We start from the raw sequence: 26,439 nt of genomic DNA, 5'->3' as shown, positions 1-26,439 counted from the left end.
CATTGGTGGACACAGATACCGACACCAAAACAACTTATTGTTGGCATTTGAAAATATCGAATGGTATTTGATAAACTCGAAAGTTATTAAAGGTGCATTGTGGAACTTTTAGAAGGATCTCTCCTGACAGAATATACACTCACCTAAAGAATTATTAGGAACACCTGTTCAATTTTTCATTAATGCAATTATCTAATCAACCAATCACATGGCAGTTGCTTCAATGCATTTAGGGGTATGGTCCTGTATTTAGGGTTTACTGGGATTTTCACGCACAACCATTTCTAGGGTTTACAAAGAATGGTGTAAAAAAGGAAAAACATCCAGTATGCGGCAGTCCTGTGGGCGAAAATGACTGGTTGGTGCTAGAGGTCAGAGGAGAATTGGCCGACTGATTCAAGCTTCTAGAAGAGCAACTTTGACTGAAATAACCACTCTTACATCCCAGGTATGCAGCAAAGCATTTGTGAAGCCACAACACGCACAACCTTGAGGCGGATGGGCTAACACAGCAGAAGACCCCACCGGGTACCAATAGGAATAGGAAAAAGAGGCTACAGTTTGCACAAGCTCACCAAAATTGTAAAGTTGAAGACTGGAAAAATGTTGCCTGGTCTGATGAGTCTTGATTTCTGTTGAGACATTCAGATGGTAGAGTCAGAATTTGGCGTAAACAGAATGAGAAAATGGATCCATCATGCCTCGTTACCACTGTGCAGGCTGCTGGTCGTGGTATAATGGTGTGGGGGGATGTTTTCTTGGCACACTTTAGGCCCCTTAGTGCCATTTGGGCATCATTTAAATGCCACGGCCTACCTGAGCATTGTTTCTGACCATGTCTATCCCTTTATGGCCACCATATACCCGTATTTGCAACACGCATTGGGAAAAATCCTACTTATTGTCCCTTTAAAGTTAAGTGCAACAAGGAAATTTTGCAGTGTATTTGAATTGTAAAATAATGAATGTGTCAAGTGAAATTTATTTTTTATTAAATAATGTATTTAATAAAATTATTTACAAATAGCAACATGGATGCTCCAATTCACAAGTCTATTTCATGCAATATGTCAACGGACCAAGCATTCTGTACACCTCACCACCACCGAATTAAATGAGAAAACTGATTTTCAAAATATTACAATCCACTTCTGGAACAAATAAAAGCTTAATTCACGAAAACCTTCTGAAAGACCGTTTGGATTACACCTCTGAGCCATTATCAATTTCTCTCGACGTATATTTGTACAGATTAGTAAATTACATAGAAACAAATTAGTATACATGTCCACATTTGAGCAAAGATGCATTACAGTTGTACATCATGGGAGAATTTTATATATCACTTTATTTACATTACAAAACCTGAATAAAAAAACAAGAGTGTCTACTGGGTGAGGTGAGGTCTATTGCAAGTTTTCCAGTTTGAATTAAATTAGTAACGTTTCAGTCAAAATTGAATCAACCAAGTTGCTTTACGAGTCTCGTGAAGACTCAACATGAGATAGGATTTTCATCATAATTTAAATCAATATTATTTGCAGATTATTTTATACACGTCGATCTTACTGATATTTTAACGTAACGTGCATATTTTAATACAACAAAACTTAATTCTTCTTCGAAAAAAGAAATCATTTAGATTTAAATGTCTCTCCAGTGTGGCTCATCACAGAAATAATTCGAGCATATTAGTATCCTACGCTTAAACAGTCCTCATAACTTTCTACCTGAACCGAGGCAACTGTAAAAAAAAAAAAAAAAAAAAACTTTGTTCGCGGCCATCATAAAAAGTTCAACTCAACTCGCAAAAACAAACAAAAAAGACAAACATACCTACAAATCAGTAACTGACAGTAACCCATTATTGCCCTAGACATTTCTTACGAGTTTTTGTCATAGCTTGACGTGTATTGTACCCCACCCATCATTTATCATAAACCTCAAACCCTTGAGCGCTTTTCAAACAATGGTATATCGACTTTGAACGTATAGAGTATTTTAGACACACAATTATCGAAAAGATATATACTTTTAAATCATCTTCACAATAAAACATACAAACGGATTTACTTGAAAACAAGACCGAGCCCTTAAAGTTTTCAATTTCATCGTAGATTAAAATCTAGTCGATACTGTTTGACGTATCTGTGTGTTGGCTCTGCCCACTGTCCTCTTTCTTGTGTTTCCTTGCGTGTTTATACTTATCCACGTAGGCTTTGACCAGGTTGGCTACTTTGACTGGATTGATCTCGCCGCTCTTGCTGTGACACACCTTAAATGGATGAAAGGAGAAACGTATAGGGTAATTTCCATACAACAACATACTGAAACGAAATAGTACCTGCATGTCTATTTATATCTTATTGTTTTGTACTGCAGAAACTTGGTCACAGGTGTTTGTCGGGTTATTTCATGACTTAAGAGGAAGTGACTAAAAAAATGCTTACCTTCTGAACGGCCTTACGCAAGATCTCCTTGTATTCCTCCTTAGTAATGTCTCTTTTCTGATAGAAGGGTTTTATGGCCAGTTTGACCTCTTCTATAGCCCGTTCCTGCATGTGAAGTTTCTTCATGTACTACAAAAATATAAACCAACCAAAAATTGGGTTTGTAAATGCTATGCAAAATCAATGACAACATAAATCTTTTAAAGGAATATTCCACTTTTTAAAAATAAAATTGATCATTTACTCACCCCAGTGTCATCCAAGATGTTTGTCTTTCTTTTGTCAGTTGAGCAGAAATTAAGTTTTTTATGAAAAATATCACAGGATTTTTCTCCAAATAGTGAACTTTACAGACCTCAACAGTTTATAGTTTCAGTGCAGTTTTTAAAGAGCTCTTAATGATCCCAACCGAGGCATACACCGCAAAAAATTATTTTCAAGAAAAAAAATTCTTAGTATTTTTGTCTTGTTTTCAGTAAAAATATCAAAACATTGTTAAATGAAGATGCTTTTTCTTGATGAGCAAAATGACCTAAGAAAATAAGTTTAGTTTTTAAACCAAAAATTCAAAATTTAAGTGATTTTGTGCATAAAACAAGCAAAAAAATCTGCCAATGGGGTAAGCAAAAAAATCTTGAAATTATTTCTTAAACACTTAATTCAAGGCAGATTTTTTTTTGCTTGTTTTATGCACAAAATCACTTAAATTTGATATTTTTGGTCTAAAAACTAGACTTATTTTCTTGGGTCATTTTGCTCATCAAGAAAAAGCATCTAAATTTAAGAATTTTTAGATATTTGTACTGAAAACAACACAAAGATACTAAGAAAATATTTTCTTGAAAATCATTTTTTGCAGTGTAAGGGTATTATCTAGCGAAACAATCATAATTTTTGCCAAAATAATTCAAAATAAGCACTTTTTAACCACAACTTCTTGTCTTGCACTAGCCGTGTGATGCGCAAGCGTGACCTTACGTATTACTTAATCACGTCAAACGGTAACGAATGACATATGCGAAACTACACTGCAAAAATTACTTTCTTACTTAGTATTTTTGTCTTTTTTTCAGTAAAAAGATCAAAAAATTCTTAAATTAATATTGTATTGTCTTGATGAGCAAAATGACCTAAATAAGTCTAGTTTTTAGACAAAAATATATATATATATATATATATAAACTTTAAGCGAATTTGTGATTGAAACAAGCAAAAAAAAAATTTTTTTGAATGAAGTGTTTATGAAAAAAGTAAACCAAAAAATTTTCTTATTCTATTGACAGATTTTGTTTTGCTTGTTTTAAGCACTAATTTACTTAAAGTTTATATTTTTTGTCTAAAAACTATTCTTATTTTCCTGGGTCATTTTACTCATAAAGAAAATACATCTTAATTTAAGAATTTTTAGATATTTTTACGAAAAACAAGACAAAAATACTAAGTAGTTGCAGTGTATCGCTTCAATGTTTACACTGCAAAAAAATTCTTAGTATTTTTGTCTTGTTTTTAAGTAAAAATATCTAAAAATTCTTAAATTAAGATGCTTTTCAAATGTAAGTGATTTTGTGCAAAATACAAGCAAAATAATCTTGAATTTTTCTTGAATTTAGTGTTCAAGATAATTTTCAAGATTTTTTGCTTACCCCATTGGCAATGTTTTTGCTTGTTTTATGCAGAAAATCACTTAAATTAGATCTTTTTGGTCTAAAAACTAGACTTATTTTCTTGGGTCATTTTGCTAATAAAGAAAAAGCATCTTAAATTTAAGAATTTTTTGATATTTTTACTGAAAACAAGACAAAAATACTAATAATTTTTATTCTTGAAAATAATTTTTTGCAGTGCAAGTGGACCGCTTATATGTGGTTGTATGTTGAATGATATTAATGTCTTTGTGTCAGTTTATTGTTTAAAATGGTCCGCAAATGTGCGTTTTACATGTGACCTTGCGGCGTGATTACGTAATACAGTTGGTCGCGCTGGCGCATCACATGGCTAGTGCAAGACGAGAGGTCTAAGTTATATTTTTTAAATTTTGGTGATTCTTTCGCTGGATAAGACCCTTATGCCTCGGTTGGGATTGTTTAGAGTCCTTTAAAGCTGCATTGAAACTGCAAACCGTTGAGGTCCACTAAAGTCCATATATGAAGAAATATCCTGGAAGGTTTCCTCAAAAAAAAAAAAAAAACTTCTATTTCCTCTCGGACTGAACAAAGACAGACATCATCATCTTGGATGACATGGGGGTGAGTAAATTATCTAGATTTTTTTATGAAAGTGGAGTAATCCTTTAATGAAGACATTGCATGTGCTGGGAAGTTGTCATGATGTGATGATGCTTCTGTAAAACCATAGATAAGCACTTAAACATAACTAGACTACCCATAATCTTAAATCCCCAAATCAGAATTGCAAGGCACACATGGTTTGTTTACACATTCCAGTTTATTTACTTTATCACTAGATCTTATCTTTCATCACCCTTTACCCTTATGCAAATAGTGTGGTTGGATACATAACCACCCCTCGTCTTCCTGGGCGGTTCTGAGTCGGACTAGATGTAAAGTAATAAATTAGTAAATAATAAATTAATTTCCTCATAACAGTGATTGAACGCTGCTAAATCTCTGAGCTGGTTGTTTCGGTTCAAGGCTTAGAAGTCTAAATTTTCTCAGAAAATCGGATTGACGTTTAGCTCTACAATGAATCTTCGTCAAGATGAAATGTGCAAAAGGACAACCAGGATTCAAGAAGATGTTGTGTGTGTTATTTTTGATGCAGATGTTGGGTGCACTTTGCCTGGCTCACCATCTCCTTCTGTTGGGGATCCTGAAAAACTTCTTCCTTTTGGGATTTTCGTCTGCTGGGTTTGTCTTGGGACAGCGGGCTGGAAATGTTTTCTGTGAGTTCAGCCTGAGCTTTATCCTTCAGGATGAAACAGACTTGTGAGACTATTGCAATTAACTTGTAATGACTTGTAGCAATGCTCGAATGTCGGTAAAATTCCCATAAAATGCTTGAAAGATTTAGGAGGTGTGTTTTGATTTCCTGTAATATCCGAAGGGTATTCCCTGGAAGGATGATTCAGAGGATTTAAATGTTTTTTAGTATGGCTGTATAATGTCTTTAAAGCTTTACATAATAAAATGTAAAGAGTCATTTATACACAAATTCAGTGATCATTATTATAAATATATCAATAATGACTACTTAGTTTTGTTTTTGATGAAGTCTTGACAAAGGTAGATACAGTTTTTCCAGTGTAACGTTAACTTTCGTTTCGTCTGAAATGATGCCTTACTGGCCTGTTTTCAGTTTCAGTCTCAGTCTCACGGTTACTGAGAGAATTACATCAGCATTGTTTGACCTCCGAGAGATTGCAAGCAAACAGTAATCTGATGCCACCCACTGTTTGTCTAAAGTAACTACATATGGGTGAAGGATTAGTTTATCAAACAACATTTAATTCTATCAATCTTTAAACGTATCTGTTTTTCTGAATGTACTGACTTTATGCTAGGGTTCTCTGTAAAATGGGTTGTCCTTACCTGTTGCTTTCATATGCCATTTATACTCTTGGTCTATGCATTCTCAGGTATATGCGTCTATGATTTATCCTCTGAAAAGCACTTTGGTCTATTGTTTTTGTGTTTTTCCATATGTGGTTTATTTTTTACTTATTTTTGTCTGTGTAATTGAATGTATATGCATGTATGGTCCTTGAGCTACTGGAAAGCCCTTTGGTCAGCCTACTGGCTGTGTAAATGTGCTATACAAATAAAATGAACTTGAACTTATTCACCCTCATTCCATCACAAATGTATATGTATTTTTTATAATAATATGCATAATATGCAATATCCATATAAAATTTACATGGACATTGCATATTACGCATATTATTATAAAAAACTAGTTTACCAGTAGTAGTTGTATACGTTTCTCCAATCAGAGCCCATGAGTATTCTATTGGAGCTGTTGGGACATTTATTAAATGTCCCAATAGCTCCGATAGCACACACCATCCATCATTAATGTAACCCAATTGACTCCAGTCGTTTTTTCTAAAAATAGTCCTAAATAATGTAAAGAACATTCTGTGAAAATATAACTATAATGACTAAGATCATTATAAGATCTCAAAAATTTAAATCAATGTGAAATTAAGGAATACATTTCTAGAAACCACCGTAGTTTTGTGAATGAAGACACAAGTAGAGTCTGTACCTGACTGGAGGTTTGCTGGGCGACAGTAGATCGGCGAAATCCCTCCTGCTTGAGTTTAAGTTTGAACAGGGCAATTTCTAAAAGTGAAAAAGAAACACACTCAAAAACCGAAAGCTAAAAAAAAAACATTCCCACACATTTACACTTCAATCAATATCAATTAGAGATGCACCAGTTTCAATTTTCTTGTCCCGATTTTTAGATTTTTCTATAGATGTTGACCTGCCGATACTGACTGCTGCTTCAGGATTGACTTGTAACTGGCTGTGTGTGTGATAAGACACAAGATTAAACAACTCGACGTCTGAGTTTGGCTCAGAAAGTTCATCAGACAGGGTTCCCACACTCTAGTTAACTTCAAATTCAAGGACCTTTCAAGGACTTTCCAGATCCAGTAGCCTCAAATTCAAGGACTAAATTTGGGGACACATTTTAAGTGAGAGCAAGGTTACATCATGTTACCTTTTAAGATACATTGTTACAGTTCCCTTCGAGGGAACTCACGCTGCGTCACTGCGGTGACACTTTGGGGACGCCTCCAGGTGTAATTGCGTCTGAATGTGTATATCAAATTCAACCAATGGTGAGGCTTAACGACAAAGACAGGGTGACGCGGGATCCAGGAAGTATATCGATAACTGAAATATTGCCAAAGACGGCGTTACAGGAACGCAGAAAGTATGGCAAGGGAGACGCAGCGTCTCGTTCCCTTCTCAGTGAACAACAGTTACATACGTAACCCGAGACGTTTGATGTGTCAAACACAACTTTGCAAAAAAGCATTTTGGTTTAAATCAACATTTATATACAGAAGATATAAGCATTTAAAGCAAACAGTTTAGCACATGTGCTTAAAACGTCTAGAATTTTTTTTGCGGTCTGTATGTCAAATAGTTTTCAGGTACCGATGTTATTGCTTGCGTCACTGGCAACAAAAGGATCGGGTCGGTATCGGAATATCATGAGACTGACCGGTTGGTTAAAAAGTAAAATCAGCCAGGTAAAATCTGACAATTCTGGTCTTTGACCGGTCGATCGGTGCATCTCTAATGTAAATAAAGGACACAACAGTTTCAAAAAATATATAAACATTGCATATGAATATTTTGGGGAAGATAAATGCATCATGTTTAACATTATTACCATTTAAAATATACTCACTGCTCATTTTGTCAGACTGGGTTTTTGGTTCCTGCAAATTCCAGGTTACTCGCTTTCCCTGTGATTTGGACTTTCCACCACTTGATGCAAATTCGGTTGCTGGCTTATCCTTATCTGAAGCTTCTTCAACAACATCTGTTGAATTGGCTGCAGAGCTCTCACTCATTTCCTTCTTAATGAAATCCAAATTGTCGATCAAATAATCGACATTGATATCTTCATCAGAGGTATTAACAGGGTCTTGTTTCACTGGGTCTGATGGTTCGGCAAGTGTCACCTCAATCTCATCCATGAACGGAGGAGACCAATTTGGCTCCATGCTCTCCTTTTTACAGTTTTCAGAGTCGGCATCAGGTGCATCTAAACTGATGACAAGCGGGTTGTCACTGCAACGTGGCGAATTATCTTCATCGGGCCATATTTGATCAACGTTCATATTCTTGGTTTCATCTTCTGGATTGCAAGCTTGGCTCTTTTCTGAATCAATGATGTCTGACTTAATCTCATTCAGTTCTGGAGATTCTTCCCTGAAGATTTGTGATGTGAACGTTTCGATCTTTGTGTCTTTATCAGCATCAAATTCTCCACCCGAGAGTTCCTCCTCTTTCTTGATATCTTCCAACTCCTTAACTTTACCAATGGGCCAAGGTTTCTCCTGTTTGATTTCTTGAGGCTTAAACATTTTTAGCTCTTCTGACACTGCAAGCGAAATGTCTTTTTTGGTTTCTGTAAGCATTTCGGTTTTGTCCCCATGCCTTGATGACCCTGGAGTTGGACTCTTGACCGACTGCACCTCTTGTTTAACTGATGGTAATGAAAGTGTACTCTTGTACTCAATTGCTCTTAAATCTTTTTCTTCTACTTTCGAATGAGCTATAGTCTTGTTTGGACTTAGAGCCGTATCTTTTTTTTCAGTGGACATGGGCTCTGATTTATAAGAGATCTTGTCTGTATGTCGAGAGCTCTCCGATCGAGCCTCTCGCCTTTTTCTATCCCTTGATTTTGATCTTGATTTGCGCCTCTTTGACCTCTCAGCATAATCCTTTGATCTCTTCCGCCTCTCTCTCGATCTCGACCTGGAATGCGAACGGGATCGAGAGCGTTTTTTTTCTTTCGATCTCTTCCCGTGTCGCTCTCGTCCTCTGCTGTCACTCCTCTCACGACTGGCTCTCTTCCTCCTGGTTTTCCTCTCTCTACTGCTAGAACTAGACGAACGCCTCCTGTCTCTCGACCGTGGACGTTTTCTCTCCCTAGATCTTGAGCGAGACCTTGGCCTCTCTCTAGATTTTGAATCTGACTGATGCCGATCCCTCGATTTTGAGCGTGTCCTCCTTTTTTCTTTCGACTTTGAGTGTTTCTTTTTATGCGCATCTTTAGGAGGACTTTGGGAATCGGAGGGTGACCTCCTCCTGTCCTTGGATTCGGACTTGTGAGATCTTTCCCCTTTCTCCTTTGCTATGATATTAGCAGCATTACAAGGCTCGCGGACTGGAGACGGACCTTTACTCATCATATTCCCTTTTGAAGATCGCTGTAAATTCACTGGTTGCTGCTCTTTAAGTGACTTTGATTGAGGGCTGTCAGATAGCGGTTCAGTCCCAGGCTCAGGCTTTACCTTAATCGTAACGTTTTTAACATTGCAGGATGAGCTTGATTCTGAGTTTTTCTTAAACGGGTTTTCCTGTTGTCCACTGGGATCATTTTCAAGCTTTACCTCCCAACTGCTAGAATCCCCAACATTAGGTGTATCAAATTGGACCGTCTCCAGTTGATATGGGGACTGTCTGGATTCGCTTGAAGACTCTGGGTCCATTTTAACTAATGGACATATTTCAGAGTCGCTTTCCACATCCATAAAATCTACATCCACAGGCTCGGATTTGACCTGATGACAGGCATCCTCATTGGGTCCTACAGGCACACTAGACTCAGTATTTGGGGTGCTAACCTCAGGACCTTGATTCTCTAGTTCGTTATCAGAAGAATCAGACCCTGTAGGGTCAAATGGGTCATAGGTCTCCTTTTTGACCTCTTTAGACTGTGATCTGAAAGACATCATCATCTTTTTTCTTTTATCATTTCTCTTTACGGTTTCCTCATTATTGCCTGGCAGAGTCCCTCCTGATGCAGAAAGTCGCCGAGCATGCCACGGGTTTCCGCTGGAGTTAATGCGGAAACTAACGGAAGAAGAGGACGGATGCGAGTTGGAAGAGGCACCTACGGAAGATGAGGTGGAGGTGAAAGAGCTAGAAAAAGTAGATGAAGCACCGGCCCTGTCTGGTCTTTGCCTCTGAGCATCCACTGTCCTGTCTGGCTCCCTGTTACTTGTCCCTTGTTGGTCGACAGTGTGGGCCCTACCTGTATTGCCTGCTAAGCTGGTCGTAGAAGATTCTGGCAAACTACTGCTACTACCACCTCCACTATTATTGCCACTGGAGGTACCCTCCTTTTTAATTTTGGGTATCCTTGGTAAAATTGAAACATCCACCCATACAGGTTTGGGAGGGGGCTTTTTTACAGGCGGTTGATGGGGGGTGCTGCCCTTGTCTTGATGTTGAGTGTCAGAAAGGCCTCTAGTCCCATTTCCAGGTCTCTGGGGGTTTAAGGCGACTGGTTTAGATGGAGGTCCTGGATGTAAGCGAGGATGTCCCGTAGAAGAGAAAGGAAGATGTGGAGAGTTTATGGGTGGACATGGAGATGTGGGATTCTGTGGTGTTGAACAGGAACCAGGGGAACTTAAGGGGCTAGAGGAAGGACCGGCACCTTCACCGTTGTGAAAAGGACTCGTTTCTGAGTTTGGCAGGTTTGCGGTTTCCCCCGAGCTTGATCCTCCAGGGACTGTGCTCCTTGGCAAGGACAGGCACACTGTAAATTAAAAAAATTAACACTTTTGTATGACAATAATGCAACGTAAGCTACGAAGTGAAAAAAATCACAATGCAAGAATTAAACTTGTCCTGTGCAGTATTGGGAACATTTGCAAGTAATGTGCTCCATTATTAAAGGTCCACGGTGTAGGTTTTACTGGCATCTAGGTGTGAGATTGTAAATGGCAACCAACAGCTCAAGTCCACAGCTGTTATAAACTTATAGTTTTCCTTAGTATGACTTACCAGGTTTAGTGGCTTTAAGAGAGCCGTCTCTGTTGATAACAACATCTGAACTGTCCATAAGGAGCATGCTCTGACCACTAAGAATACTCCCCAGAAGATCAGGCACTGGAGCTTCTGCTCCGACCTCTGCCAAATGTGGGAAACTCACACCACCACTCCTAGAAAGCATTGGAAAAAGTGAATAAAAGCTAGAATTTTATATTTTCACATTTATTGGCCCCCAAAAAAAGATTCTGTAGCCCACTGCTAGTACTAACCTGGAGAGACCGGCAGTAATGGGACGGGCCACAGGCTGATGGGAGCGCAGGGCAGAACGAGACAGGCCACGGCGTTTGGCATCCAGAACAGACAAGGGTGTTTGAACTTCAATCTCCTCCTCTCTAACAAGAACCAACACAAATGTTCACAATAATTCAACAGTGTGCAGTTTAAAGACAAAACAAAATGATTCTTAGTAAAACTGTACCGGTCATCAAAGGGGTCCAGGTCAAAGGGATCTCCATACACAGAAAAGGAGGCTGCTCCGATTTCTGCCCGCATACTTCCTAAACTGGACTCAGACGGTCGATAAACTGAAGGTATGGTTGAACCAGATCTGGGTTTCCTAATCCCTAAACTCCGTGCAATACGACCTCTGGAATTAGTTTTGTTTTTTACGACCTGCAATGGCAAAACAATTCAGATTAGGCTTAGCCCAGGAACAATGCATCAGAATTCGCCTACTTATACTATGTCCTAATAGTACGTCTGTTTTTGTTATAGGAAAGTATATACCTTTTTAACGTGTAGCAAGAGTGTGCAAGTTATAGGGCATACCAACACACTAAAACAGATGTGAATGTTGTTACCTAGTTGCCTGCGACATTTTGATCGTAAGAATAACACATCAAAAATACAACTCTTTTTTTCATTTCTTCATTAATTATTTCTAATGTAATGTTAACTATATCATGTAATGTATCAAAGGGCACATATTATGGCTATTTTTACAAGATAATATATGTTTCAGGTGTGCTTAGAATGTGCCTGTGAAGTTAAAGCTCATACCGCAAAGATAATTTGTTATAACATGTCCAAAATGACCCTATCTGGGTGGGAACAAAAAGTGCCTTTTCATGTTTGTACCTTTAAATGCAAATTAGCTATTATGACTCCTTACTCCATTTCCAACAGACAATAAGCACTTTCAGTTAAAACAGATTTGATTCCTGTGAATACAGTCTGAAACAATAGTATATTTATCCGCATTAGTGTGCTAACAAACAGATTTAAAAAAAACTTTGTGTAAAATTAACCAGTCAGTCAGTGGGCATGGGCAGGGCTTTGTTTGTGTGATGTCACATTAACAAGAGAATTAAAACAGCATGTCTTAAGAGGCTGCTTTGGTTTAATAGGGGTTAAAATAAGAAGAAGGTGGATATTTTTCATTGTAGGATTGTTGTGTGCCAACTCATTAATGACCAAACAGTGGATTTTGCATAATAGGTGCCCTTTAACTCAGGGAAGCATCACTTATTTGATTTAATAATTTACTGTATTTGTAGTGAAACTGCATAGTAGCCGCAGCATGTAGGCTGTCAATCATAAAAGTGGGCGGGACACAGAGCCAGGCCGAACACTCTTAAAGGGGAAACACACAAATCAGACTGTTTCAATCTGAGGATGAAAAGCAGGTTGGGAAAAGGTCATAAATTACTTAAATGTGTATGGTTTTTCTGCAAAACATTTTGAGTAATATTATAGGGTACACCTTAGAGATCCTAATAAAATAATAAAAGGAATCATGTCATGACCCCTTTAATACAGAACCTATGTGTTGGTACTATGATTTTATTGGTTAAAATTTTGGCACCAAATTGACACAAGGGCAGATCTGTATTCTGTATTGGGAATAGAAATAGGTTTTAGGGATAAATTCTGAAATATATAGTTATATACTTTTTACACAATAGTCTCTAGTGTTTGCATCTTTCCCAAACTCACCAATTTTCGCCTGGATTTTGACTTCCTGACTTTGCGTCTCCGCCTTTTAACACCCAGGTTTGTTTTCCCTCCGGAGGCTGCTGAGGATTTGCCTTTGGTTTTCCTTCTTTTAACTGTTTGATCACAAAGTCACATCAGAAACAGAGGTACACTTGCTACACCACGAAATCAGAATCTGAAACTTTTCTGTTTGTCTCACCTGTCCTCCTCTTCCGGCGAGTCTTGGGTCGTGGGGTAAGGTCTCGCACATACACAGCAGTGTTGAGTCCGGCCACTACAGCGTTGATGGTGTCATCCAACCATGTGGACTGCATCAGATATCTTGGAGCGAGCTGAAAACACCCGCAGAATATGAAATCACTTAACTGCTCGGGACATCAAGCAAATTGACTTTATTGCATAACACAGCACAACACATCTCAAGAATGAAGTGTATATTATTTCATAATACGCAGATGTGCATCTCGTAAACCTTACAGATATTCATTATTGTGATTTTCATAATTAGCAAAAAAAACTAATTACCAACCACACCAAAATTCATGCCAAAATGCTTGCACACTTCACTTAATAAACCACGATTTGTAACAAATACTGTGAGGTAGATAAATATTTAGGGATTCCCTAAAGTGTAAGAGTTAGAAAACGGTCAAACTTGATAATTTCAGTCAAAAAAATGAAAGCGCCAATTGTAATTAGACAGCCGAGCAAAAGCATCATGCAAACCTGCGCTGCTGTGCGTGCCTGCGTGATGCGATGCCTGTTGACGTTGGCCCGAACCCGTTCGCTGTGCTGAGTCCTTGCGATGGCACGGGTGGGTCTGGATCGGGAATGGCTGGTGGTGGGCAGAGAGCTGCTGTCCTCCTCGCTGACCTGATCGGAGCCTAAACCAGACAATAAGATATGAGCAAATATTATTATTAATAGTGTTAGTACATCTTAACTCATTCCCCGCCAGCCATTTTTTGAAAAGTTGCCCGCCAGCATTTTTTGTGATTTTCACAAAATGCCTTCCAAGAAATTTTTCTTCTAAAAATAAATAAACATACATATATATTAAATTAAAGAAGCCACAATGTTTGTGGCTAAGGATGTCTTTTAATAAAATATATATTACCCGAGTTGCGGTTGTTGGGGGTGCAATCGGGGCAGAACCATTCCTCTACTGGTACAGCATCAAGAGGAGGTGTAAGACACTCCATATGGTACCTTTTATAATAAAAGACAGGTTAGCAACATAGAGCATCTAAAATATATAAATTGTGAATCTGAATGACGTGTTATTTTTAATACAGATCTGTAAATATAGCACAGCTGTAAAAAATGTGTTACCCTGCATCACAGCCATCGCAAAGCAAGAGTCGATCTTCACGGTCTCGACCTCCGCATACTTCACAGCTGGTCTGATCCAAGTCCACATCCACCTGCTCCTCCTGTCCGGGTTTTATTGGCTTCTGAACTGCAATCTACCCAAATGCATATAAAAATTATTTATGTAACCCTAGTGGATTGCCTCCAACAACACTACAGTACTACCATAAATCATTTCAACAATCAATCATAAAAACACTACTGTTGGAAAAATGCTAGTAGATTACTCACTGTTTTCTGGACTTTGCCATTGTAACACTTTCTCAGGAAAATGTTATAAAATACTTTGCGGTCCACGGGACACGAGTTGGCATTCTTGACAAAAGACAAAGGAAAAAGGTGATATCACAGTATTTCCAAAGCACAATGACCGTTATATACAGTATTTGCAAAAGCTTGCCTGTTAAGAACAATACTAAATGCTGCTAAATAAATTGCCTGTTAAAGGAATAGTCTACTCATTTTCAATATTAAAATATGTTATTACCTTAACTAAGAAGAATTGATACATCCCTCTATCATCTTAGTGCGTGCACGTAAGCGCTGGGGCGCGCTGCGACACTTTGATAGCATTTAGCTTAGCCCCATTCATTCAATGGTACCACTCAGAGATAAAGTTAGAAGTGACCAAACACATCAACGTTTTTCCTATTTAAGACGAGTAGTTATACGAGCAAGTTTGGTGGTACAAAATAAAACGTAGCGCTTTTCTAAGCGGATTTAAAAGAGGAACTATATTGTATGGCGGAACAGCACTTTTGGGAGTACTTCGACTCGGCGCAGTAACACCCTCTCTCTCCCATTATGAGAGGGAGAAGGGGAGCGGATTTTTCAGGCGAGTTGAAGTACTCCCAAAAGTGCTATTACGCCATACAATATAGTTCCTCTTTTAAATCCGCTTAGAAAAGCGCTACGTTTTATTTGGTACCACCAAACTTGCTCGTATAACTACTCGTCTTAAATAGGAAAAACGTTGATGTGTTTGGTCACTTCTAATTTTATCTCTGAGTGTTACCATTGAATGAATGGGGCTAAGCTAAATGCTATCGAAGTGTCGCAGCGCGCTCCAGCGCTTACGTGCACGCACACAGATGATAGAGGGATGTATCAACTCTTCTTAGTTAAGGTAATAACATATTTTAATATTGAAAATGAGTAGACTATTCCTTTAACATAAATATTCATTGAAATCTTTTAAATGTTTTCTTACTAATCTGTCTTCATAAGAGTACATGCTGTACAGGTTAACATAGTCATTCATTCAACCTTGAAAACTCATGTGAAGGAAACAAGTAACATTTGCTATCTAATCAATCAAACATCTTATAAATCTTACCTTTGACCATTCCAGTAAACAGTCCAGACAGAAGTAGTGCTCACAGGCTTCTGGTGTGGCTATGGGCTGCTCGTGGAAAGAGTTCAGACAGATCGGGCATTTCTCAGAGTCCTCATCCGAGCTCAGATCCGCTGCTTCCTCAGGAACATTCCCTACAGCTCCCTCCAGGACCTTACCAGAGTCTTCATCTAAACATACAGACAGATTATTTCCCTGTTTTCAACCAGTATATGTTTGATATAGGGTGTGTTCATGTTGCTTTAAGTGGTCTGGTCTGAGTTATGATGCGCATATATTGTGCTAAAATGCAAACCAGTATGTGCTAAACACCTTGTAAAAATGATGTAGCACTTTGTGGAATAAATGCATCAGTGACTTTTAATACTTATTGCTTTTAGACAAAATATCTGCGTCCCAATTCGAATGCATGCCGAGACCAATTATGTCACAGCATTGCGAGTAAGATTGTCCCAATTCAAAGGCTGTTGATCATTTAAATCCTGTGTGTATTTTGCTAAAAAATGGTCCTTGTCATGTAGGGTTCACACCAGACGCTATAGAGGCGGCAAGCGTGAGTGATTTACATGTTAAGTCACTGCAAAGATGCGATAAGGCCTCCTGCGGCACGGTACTCAGAAGCCCCTCCCATGACGCGAATTTCCGAGTGAATGTGTCAAATGACTAGAATTTCACGCATGTACGAATGAAGCAAGTTTTGCAGTTTTTTGCCGCTGGTGTGAACGCAGCATTCAGTTTCAGTATTATAAATTATGTTTTATAAAACTAAACTTAAGACATTCTTCTTTAACAAAGCATTCACATAAAATGTCCAGTAAATATACTTATCCCGCAATAGTTAGTTTGTCTAGAATAAAGCACTCACATACCTCATATTGGGTAATATACGTATGCCGCAATAGTTAGCCTGTCTGGAACCAAGCTGACTTAAACCACTATACTGTATGACACTTGCATTACATGTGAACAGCCCCTACGCTAATAGGATTCTGTTTCTCTCTCCCTTTTGTTTCTTTTCTCCTAGGTTTTTTTTCATTCCCTGGAGAGTCTGCCTAGCCTGGTATAACCAGACTCTCGTACATTCATTTCATTTGTACAGAGAGTCTGGCCACGCTCCATAGCAAAGCGTTACTTCCGTTAAGGAGGGTCCATTGTTGAAGTTTAAAACTATTGGATCTGCCCAGAGTCACTCAGGATCTGCCAAAGCCAATCGCTAACATGTGGTCGTGACGTATATCATGCACCGAAACCGTCCGGAAACAACAAGTCAGAATAATCAGACAAACAAAAGTTAGCAAACCTGGTTCTTGCTCCGGCTTTAACTTCTGTATATTCTGCGGTTTTGCAACAACGGACCGAATAGCTTTTCTCACGTCTTTCTCCGCTGCCATTACTGAACTACAACTCAAACTGACGCACGACCTCAACGTCATCGTTCTTAGCCACCCCCATCTGTTCGCTGAATGGTCCTGCAGATTTTTGCAGGAGAAAACGAAACTCTTTAGAGCAGTCCCAGACGTTCTGCTGAAGCGAAATGAAAAATAAGCGGAAGCACGTAGGAGAGCGGAGCCAGGCTAGAGTCTGCCACCTTTGGCTTAACTTACCACTTTACTGTATACGTTACATTATTACTATGCTCGTTTTTCTATGCTTTTCATACATCTATTAATGTAAAGCTCCTTTAAAACAATTAACTTTTGTGAAAAGCGCTATATAAATAAAAATGAATTGAAATTGAATTTTGTGTTAAAAAAACATTTACGTGTGTACAAGATGCAATCGACGCGATAGATAGATAGATGGATACAAATGATAGATCAATAACATAGATAGATACGATAGATAGAACAATAGACAGAACGATAGCTAAATTTAGATTTTTATATATTTTATATTATGTTAAAATAAAAACATATATACATAAATAATTTTTTTTATAATGTATACATGTATGTGTGTATTAATGTATACATAGCAATTACACACAACACACACACAAATATATACACAATACATAACACAAACTTTTATTTTGTTTGCAATTAATCGTGATTAATCTTTTGACAGTCCTAGCAGCTTTCGATCCTCATTATGCTAGACCGTCTCATTTCAGTTCGCTTCTTGGACTTCGAAGGAAGCATCCTTAGAAGACGGAGTCCTAGCCTTCAGAGGACGCGACCTTCAAAAAATCCAGCCTTTGTTTTGGGACAAAGCTAATGTCTAGTGTCATCATTCTTTAAAAAACTGGGAAGAACAAAGTCAACACAAATTTTCACATGTTGATGCTTACCTTCACTGTCATCCTCCTCTCCATCATCTTCCTCCTCGCCATCTAAAACTTCCTCTCCATCAGCATCTTCCTCACTTTCTGTCTCTTCTTCTTCCGATTCTCCTTCATCTTCTGAATTGTCTTCTGAAACGTGACATCATGCATTAAAAACGTTTAGCAAAAAAGTGGCATACTACATACACTGATGCACTGCAAAAATGAATGTATCATTGCCTTGTTTTCCAGCATAAATATTTACAAATTCTTAAAGAAAGATGGATTTACCTGAGAAGCAAAATGACCTAAGAAATTAAGTCAATAAAAATGTAGTCAAATATAAAAATCAACTCAGTTTATGCTTAAAACTGACAATATCTGCCAGTGAGTAATTTCTCCTGCTTGTGTTTTATTCGCCCATAGACCATCCCCTCATAGTAATCAGGACAAAAGCCGTTGAAAGTGGACAAAAGAGACGGATCAAAACACCAGGGAACGTGTCTCTCTCGTCCCCTTGTAATCCGATCGACCAAAACGCATCTTGATACCAAGATGTAAGTCACTTTAGATAAAAGCATCTTCCAAATGCATAAATGGAACGGAGATAGAAATTATTTATGAGTGCTTGTCTAGATGTTGATGCAAAGAAAGCCTGCATACTAACCATCATCAGAGACAATAGACATTGCAGGCCTTTTGCCTTTTCCGTGAGAGACGTTCCTGTTGATCAGCTCATCTTGACTGTCATCCTCATCCATGGTTAAACATCAGTCTACTCTGGGAAAACAGAAAGGTCCATAATGTCACTGTTAGGACAAATACACAGACTAACCTTCTAACTATAGATCCTTATCTTTAGCATCATGGTGGGACTGTTTGTGCTCATATCAATCCTACCTGTTAGGTATCCTCTTTTCATGCACACGCCTACTAAACTGTTACCCAAGTGCTGCTGACAGTCCCATATAAACTATTTGTTATCACTACATATACACAAAATGTTTAAACACCTTCAAAAATGCTTTTACCTTGCCAGTTTAACACTCAATGCACGTAAATGTCAATTATTCAATTATTTGATAACAAACACAATGTTATTGCTGTCCATGCTAACGGCTAACACAAAGCTAGCCAACAAAAACAACCCAGGCTTTATCGTTTATATATTCAGCAAACTACAGGGAAGGTTGCAATGAGAAGGCTTTCTAACATTAAAATGTTTTAAAATAAAAACCTAAATGTAATAAAAAACAACCCTAAGCACGTACACTAAAGCTATGGCTAAAGCTAACATGCTAGGTGTGTTTCTTGTCCTGTCTAAATTTAACTCATCGGCTATTTTTGTACCGATTCAAATCCAGGTCGCTTCGAAACGCGGTAGATGTCTCATTTATTAAATTAATAGGGGTAGTTACCATGTTAAGTATTTGTACATACCCAGTAAATCTGTGTAAGACATTATTTGTGTTTTGAAGTCCACACGGCGTTTGTCTTTGACGCTGCCGGTTAAAGAATTTACGAATTCTACTATGGCGAAGACTTGCCTCATGAATATTAATTACGTTATGTGACGTAAACCAATAGGCTTGACCAAAGATATTTTGACTTTTATATATTAATAAAGAAGGATGGTAATGTTAATATTCATGAATGAAAGCCGCTGAACCCACTCGAAACTCGAAACTAGTGATGGAAGAAATGAAGCTTTTCGAAGCTTTGAATCAATTGAACCAATTGCTTCATAAACTGATTCAGTTTTTTAAAGCGTTCGAAACACCATACACGCTGGCGACACCTGCTGGTCAAAATAGTGTAGAAGCAGCAAGATCTGTCCAAACATTTTACACTTTTTACAAAATTATAGCAAGATTGTTCTAAAAATATGTTTTTAAGAAACATTAATTATTTAATTTAATTAAAAGTGTATTCTGTGTTTTTAGTTTTATTTATGGCAAACAAATCATTAAAACGAAATCCCTTTTTAATTATGCAATTTTTTTTTATTAAATCCGTCTATAAACAAAAGTAGACAAAATGGTAGTGTTATTAGTCAGAAGGATGAATGTTTTATAAACTTTTACAATAAAACTGACCCGAGTTCACCTACACTGGTCATTTGTGATCAACTCCCCCTAGTGGTGAATCGTCGGATTTTCGAAACAGTTATGACGTAATGAAGCCTCGTTTGCTAAAATCACGTGACTTTGGCCAGTTTGAAACAAGCTCCGAACCAATTATTCGAAGCAAAAGATTCATAAATGTTTCGAATCCTCATGAAGCGTGCTTCGAAATCGCCCATCACTACTCAAAACAGTTTAATTATTCACAAGTAACAAAACAATACGTTTAGTTTAAATTTGGTTTAGCTATATATATTTAATCCATCAGTATTCTTTATACACAACAACAGGTAAGTTTAATATTTTAATAGTTATTTTTAACTATATAGGCATTTAGAGAATGTTACTTTGTTTTAATTTATATAATTATAATATTATTTATTTTGTAAATATGAATCACAATTTTTTTTAAAGTCACAGTATAATACTATTTATTTTTATGTTTATCTTAATGTAAAAGTCTCTCTACTTTAAGTTTACGTTGTAAGGGCCATTGACAAATTACATCTGAGTTTTCAAAAATTAATTTTTCGCGCCATCTCTCTCTTTCTCTTTCACTCTCTCTCGTTCTCTCTCTCTTTCTGTCTGCATCCTTCGTACGTGCACATCCACACTAGCCTTATGGCTTTACCATACACAGCTGAACTGAGTCAAACCACTTTCAGTACGCGGGTGGAGCTCATTGTTGTAGAAGCACATGAAAGCATCACACATCTGTCTCAGCTGAGCACATTTACACTGCAGCACGCTTTCATAAACAAAGCAGGAAAGAAAATTGCATAAATAACCAGGGGTGTCGTTAGCGACAGGAAAATGAGATAATTAAAAATGGTTCGTTCCCAAAGTACGACGTGCAAAACAGAACGCGCCGCACCCCGCTATAACTCAGAGAAAATCCACCGAACATACGACAGTTACAGCCACGCCCCCTCTGCGCTGTAATTCGAAAGATCCATCCGAAAGGCGGGCCTTTTTCGAAATACGCCTATGCCTATTGGCTGGCTGTCGCGTAAATCTAATGCTGATTTGCATAAGCAGGTCAGGTTGCGGTTGCAGGGGAGTGGGCAGGGTTGGGATAGCGCAAGTGAGCTGAACTTCTGCACTGGTGTAGTGTACTATTCTCAATTTGGTACTTTAGTGAAAATTTAATTTCGTTGAATAAAAACGTGTCGTATATTTTAATGGGACGTCAGTGATGGCTGCTCAATTCTCTCTTTGTCAAGCAATTAACTGGTTTATTGGAATTTGAGGTAAGCGTGGCTTTTTTTGTTTGTTTGAGATTTCAGCTGTAAGAGCATTTATGATTTTATCTGGACGGTAAATAGTCAAACGATATTGTATAACTATACCCCCCTAATTTTTTTCTTTCTTATGGTTATTCTGATCAGACATATATACTTAATTATTGAAAAGAGACTGACATACATACATACAGTGTATTGTAATTAATACATTTCCAACTGTGTTCATTTATCTATTGAAACATATATAAAAAAAATATATTTTAACGACATGATCATGTATACACAAATATGCTTTGTGTATGTACGTATATGGACAAACTTCGTTTCATTTACAGGTCACATGGTCGAAAAACTGATAATAGAAATTTATATCAATGATTATATATAAAATATTTGCTCTCATCACCAGTAATAACGTTAACTGTCCTGCTGCATATAGCCTATACAGTGGCGGAAGTAGTTAATATATTTTTTATATTCAGTTTTCACAGGGGTTTTCCTTGTCTCCATGGTTTCCTATGGCATCATGTGGGAATGTTTGATTTCTGAAAGCAGGTAAGCCACTGACTAACGCACATTGCGCCTAATATCCATCCCACTGTGCGTGTGACAGCGGCTAACCAGCTTTTGGATGTGTGCCTGCCAGTCTTCATGAATGTCCCACTGGAGGATCACCAAAGGATCAAATATAGTCACTGTTATCTGACTGCAACATCAAAGTGATAGGTTTGAATCCCACGTCACTTTTAAGCATTTGCTTAAATGTTAATTTTGCTGTGACGTCAAACTACGTGCAGGCAGTCACGATGATGTACATCATCCATACTGTACATGGGCTGAAGGAAATGTGTTATGAAATACTGAATAAATGGTTTAACCTGTTACTCTAGATGTTACTCATGGGCATGTTTGTGTGATTTTACCTGTATTCTGCATATGACCACCAGTTATGAACTCGTGCACTTTTAAACAACTGGATGTGCTGGTATAATAGCATGCAAAGCATGCATTTCAACACTGATACATACTGTAACTATGAATCATATGTTTTTACACCAATGTAGGTGTGTGTGTTATTGTTTCTTCTTTTATTAAAAAGAAACTTTAAAATAGAGGTTTTACGGTTCAACAAGTGGTCACATTTTTAAGCAGATTTTGTCACTTTAGTGGTTGACCACTGTGGGTGTTTTATGGTGGATGCCAATCCTACAATATCTGACGCATGCAATGTTAACAAATCAGATTGCAACATATTTGTTGAAGATTTACTTAATATTTATTCAAAATAATTTTTTAAAAATCTGAACAATGTTTATTTGCTAGTAGATTTTGGACTAGCAAAATATAATATATAATCTCAAAATGTCTTATATGTGTTACTAAAAAAATAAAATTCAATATTCCTTGTATCAAAAAAAAAGTCTATTTATTATTAACCACCATCCATGTTGGGCTGTGAATCTAATACTGTTAATGGTAGTGGCCCATATAAAGGAATCTGTCATTGGTAAGAGATTTAATTGAACCAGATTTCCTTAATCCCTCTCAATGAAATTAATTTATAATACATTTAAGTTAAAAAAATGCAATTCAGATGACTATATGGGTGTGGTTAAACAAAGAGATTTTGTAAAAAAATGTGGTTCTGTTCACCACTAAAATGAATGTTTAAAACAGGCGATTATTTTTTTAATACAATGTGGCAAAGATAACATCTTGTGAGCTAATGTGAGCAATTTTTTAACATATAAATTACAAATAATTTGCTAAATAATATCAGATGGGCTAAACTATTTTATTAAAATATACTTAAACGTCAGATAGTACTTTGATTTGATCAAACTATTGTAAAATGTATCTTATGCATTAAAGAGTAATACATATATCATTAAAAATACATTCATCATTTTCTTACCAACAGGGGGCGCTTGGTTTCCAAATGTATGTGTGCACTTACAAATTTATGTCACACAATTTTGACACAACAATAAAAAATTTTAACCCAACCAATATAGACTGCAATAAATGATTTTAAAGAAAAAAAATTCTTAGTAGTTTTTGACTTGTTTTCAGTTAAAATATCTAAAAATTCTTAAATTAAGATGCTTTTTTTTGATGAGCAAAACGACTCAAGAAAATAAGTCTAGTTTTTAGACCAAAAATATGAAATTTAAAGTGATTTTGTATATAAAACAAGCAAAAAAAATCTGCCAGTGGGATAAGCAAATTTTTCTTGAATTTAGTGTTTAAGAAAAATATTCAAGATTTTTTTCTTACTCCATTGGCAGATTTTTTTGCTTGTTTTATGCACAAAATCACTTAAATTTTATGTTTTTGGTCTAAAAACTAGACTTACTTTCTTGTCGTTTTGCTCATCAAGAAAAAGCATCTTAAATTTAAGAATATATTGATATTTTTACTGAAAACAAAACAAAAATACTAAGAATTTTCTTTCTTGAAAATCCTTTTTTTGCAGTGTACCTGTAATTTAACAAAGTTTTAGTATTGCAAAACACTAAACTAATAATAGTAGTTTTAAATGTATGTGAATGTTTTCAAATAAACTCATTTTTTTCATATTTTAGTGCTCTTTTTTGTAGCCTACCCCAAATACTCACTATAGCTCATTATTATGCTTACGTTTACATTAAATTGTAAAAAAATATATATTTGTAAATAAAGCATTAATTACAGGGCTCCAGACTAACTTTTTTCACTAGCACAGTGGCCCCCAACTGAAAATTTTAGGGGCGCAACCAAAAAAATTTAGGGGCACACACCGTAAATCAACATGCTATCCAAATAATTACATTTCTACAAATTTTCACTGTATTACTAATACATACTTTGATTATAGATGCAGAAAGTACAATGTGCTGTTTCAAATTTAGTGTCACATCACAAAAAAAGGTCAAATTTACTGGTCGCACATGTGTAAAATTCAGTGGCATACTCTTAAATTTTGGTGGCAAAATGTCTGGAGTCCTGAATTATGTAACTGCAAATGTTTATTTAAAACAAGTGTAAGCATTCCATCACAGCCATGTTATTTAAGACACAATGCACATCTTTATTGTACATAAATACATACACAAAAGTAAAGTTCTCGAGATAAAATCATCTGCTAATATTTTACAGTAAATACATGACATCTTTCAAATATGTACCAAAAAGTAGTAAATATATCATTCATATATACAGTAAATATATAACATACATGGTTATATTGACCATTAAGACATGAGGGGTTGGGTATAGCAGAAAGTCAATACAAATCCATAGCCCTATGATTCAGGTTTTTACCGCCAAGATGATTCTCTGGATGTCAGGACTGCAAGACACAGAAAAGTACATTGAGAGATGCTTTGGGTTTGCACTTTATATAGCGACCAACCATGTCGGTGCAAACATGATCATCATCAGATGCATTTCCATGCACACAGCAGTGAAACCTTAAACCCAGAAATGTCTAAACATCTGCGTTACGCTCTGATCTACTATATCCTATATACAGTATACACACAGAGTCCTGTTGTACACCATCAGGAAAAAAGGTACAAAACTGCAATGGGGTGGTACTCTTAAAGGTAAATTTTTGTACCTTTATGGGCATATAACCCATTGAAATATTGCACCTTTTGGAGGACCCATAGTGTATCTTATTTTGTACCAAGGGTACAAAACCGTTAACTGTACCTTTAAAGGTACACAATAGATCCTTAAGGTACAGTTATGTACCCAAAAAGGTACAATATTGCATTGTTTAGTATAAATGTAAAGGTACAAAACAAAACTTTATGGTACCACCCCAGCAACAGAAAATGGTTTTAAACCTTTATTTCTGACAATGCAACCAATGTTCAATATCAGTCATATTGGTTAATAAATCACAAGGCATTGATGTTTGGGATTTTTAGGGTAAATAATAAAAGATTTTGACTTTGGAAATAGCAATTACAAAAGAAAAAGAACCGGTTCATTCATCACAGACAGGAAAAGAATGAAATTGGGAGTTTTTATAATAAAGCATTTGATGCTATTTTAAATGTTTAGGTTTACCATAAAATAGCACATAAAACTGTGCCATTTTAAAATAGTTAAAATGAATAAGTAGTCCATATTTTTGAGCACCTGATTCAGAATAATTCTTGATTCCTGGTCTCAAATTTTCTACTAACATTGTAGTAACCATCACTTGCGTTTAACAAGGTAAATTATTGTATCGGAAATAAACGTAACCCCCTACACTGTCACAAAAATAGAAAAAATTGTGCCAAGCTGTCATGGGGAGGTACCCTTTCAAAAAGCATGCCTAGGTACATAAAGCATTTCGTAGTAATACCCAGTGTTTGAATTATGTTAAAGATTATGGACGGTCCCCTAGCTACGACCCACCCATCGACAATATAGGGTCATCGTGATTTTACAAAATAAGATGTGATCCCGGATCAACGTTATAAATCAAAGACACCCCAAATTACCCTTAACTCAAACCCTAACCATTTTTACCCCTCAAATTAGTGTGAAATAATAAAACCCAATCCTAAACCTAAATCTAACAATCTGTCAATTCCTCTTGAAAACAGTGTGAGGCACACTTGTGAGTTTATATTTATTTTACACAGAAATCTTTTGGATTAGTTTATTGTGAAATCGGACAAATAATGGACAGGGTAGCTTTGTGGCAGCACAGCACAAAATTTTAAAATTCATTTAGTATTTGAATTTTAATAAAAACAGGGGACCTCCCTAATTTATATTTCTATGCTTTAAAGGGGTTCCCTCAATGCTAAGATGTCTGGGACCACCCCAGCCCCCCTCAATTCGAACACTGGTAGTTAGGGCTGTCACAATGATTAAATAATCACCTCATTGCGATTGTTTGACCTCATCGTGATGATTTTAGATCACCGCAATGATTGCACATCTCTCTAAAAAACACAAGGGGGAGCTGCAGCTCCTGTATAAATGAAACATTATCATATTACTTTTAAATATGTGTTATGTGTATTAATATTTACCGCCAGGTAAACCTTGCAAAAGATATTATTTAAATAATCACAACAATGTGTGAAAATTATTTCATAAACAAACAAAAAATTGTATGAGAATTAAATGTCAAAGCAATAAAACAGACAATTAATCGTCAC

At 36.7% G+C, this 26,439-nt stretch overlaps 2 protein-coding genes and 1 long non-coding RNA gene across 12 annotated transcripts in view; 1 reads left to right on the top strand and 2 right to left on the bottom strand.

The window, feature by feature from the left end:
- Nucleotides 1-975: 975 nt before the first annotated feature.
- phrf1 (PHD and ring finger domains 1) lies at nt 976-19,485 on the bottom strand. Of its 5 annotated transcripts, none has more exons than XM_065292248.2 (18): nt 19,363-19,485; nt 18,590-18,702; nt 17,950-18,072; nt 15,642-15,829; nt 14,537-14,620; nt 14,267-14,400; nt 14,052-14,143; nt 13,661-13,818; nt 13,134-13,266; nt 12,935-13,047; nt 11,418-11,611; nt 11,209-11,331; nt 10,952-11,109; nt 7,839-10,703; nt 6,678-6,754; nt 5,259-5,375; nt 2,451-2,579; nt 976-2,275 (listed from the first exon to the last, which is right to left on the bottom strand). In XM_065292248.2, the coding sequence occupies exons 2-18, from the start codon at nt 18,681-18,683 to the stop codon at nt 2,126-2,128; spliced, it is 4,932 nt and encodes a 1,643-aa protein (XP_065148320.1). In that variant the 5' UTR covers nt 18,684-18,702; nt 19,363-19,485; the 3' UTR covers nt 976-2,125. The 5 variants fall into 5 exon arrangements, with proteins under 5 accessions (XP_065148320.1, XP_065148324.1, XP_065148322.1 ...); XM_065292252.2 differs by having other exon boundaries at nt 13,679-13,818; XM_065292250.2 differs by having other exon boundaries at nt 17,950-18,069.
- A 1,015-nt stretch (nt 19,486-20,500) lies between these two features.
- LOC135781877 (uncharacterized) lies at nt 20,501-22,185 on the top strand. Its single transcript, XR_010545288.2, has 2 exons — nt 20,501-21,295; nt 21,772-22,185. It is a non-coding gene; the product is annotated as an uncharacterized lncRNA (long non-coding RNA).
- A 2,147-nt stretch (nt 22,186-24,332) lies between these two features.
- rassf7a (Ras association domain family member 7a) overlaps nt 24,333-26,439 on the bottom strand; it is a 48,363-nt gene continuing 46,256 nt past the window's right edge. For 3 of the 6 annotated variants that reach the window (XM_065292256.2, XM_065292257.2, XM_065292258.2), the window contains exon 6: nt 24,333-24,620. In XM_065292256.2, coding sequence (XP_065148328.1) covers nt 24,589-24,620 — 32 coding nt within the window. In that variant the 3' untranslated portion in view covers nt 24,333-24,588. The remainder of the gene's footprint in view (nt 24,621-26,439) is intronic. The other 3 variants (XM_065292255.2, XM_065292254.2, XM_065292253.2) reach the window with 1 other exon arrangement.

This window comes from Paramisgurnus dabryanus, chromosome 23 (genome assembly GCF_030506205.2).
Source record: "Paramisgurnus dabryanus chromosome 23, PD_genome_1.1, whole genome shotgun sequence".
NCBI lineage: Eukaryota > Metazoa > Chordata > Actinopteri > Cypriniformes > Cobitidae > Paramisgurnus > Paramisgurnus dabryanus.
Note: the sequence above shows the minus strand (reverse complement) of the source record. Positions and strands in the feature narration are given on the sequence as shown.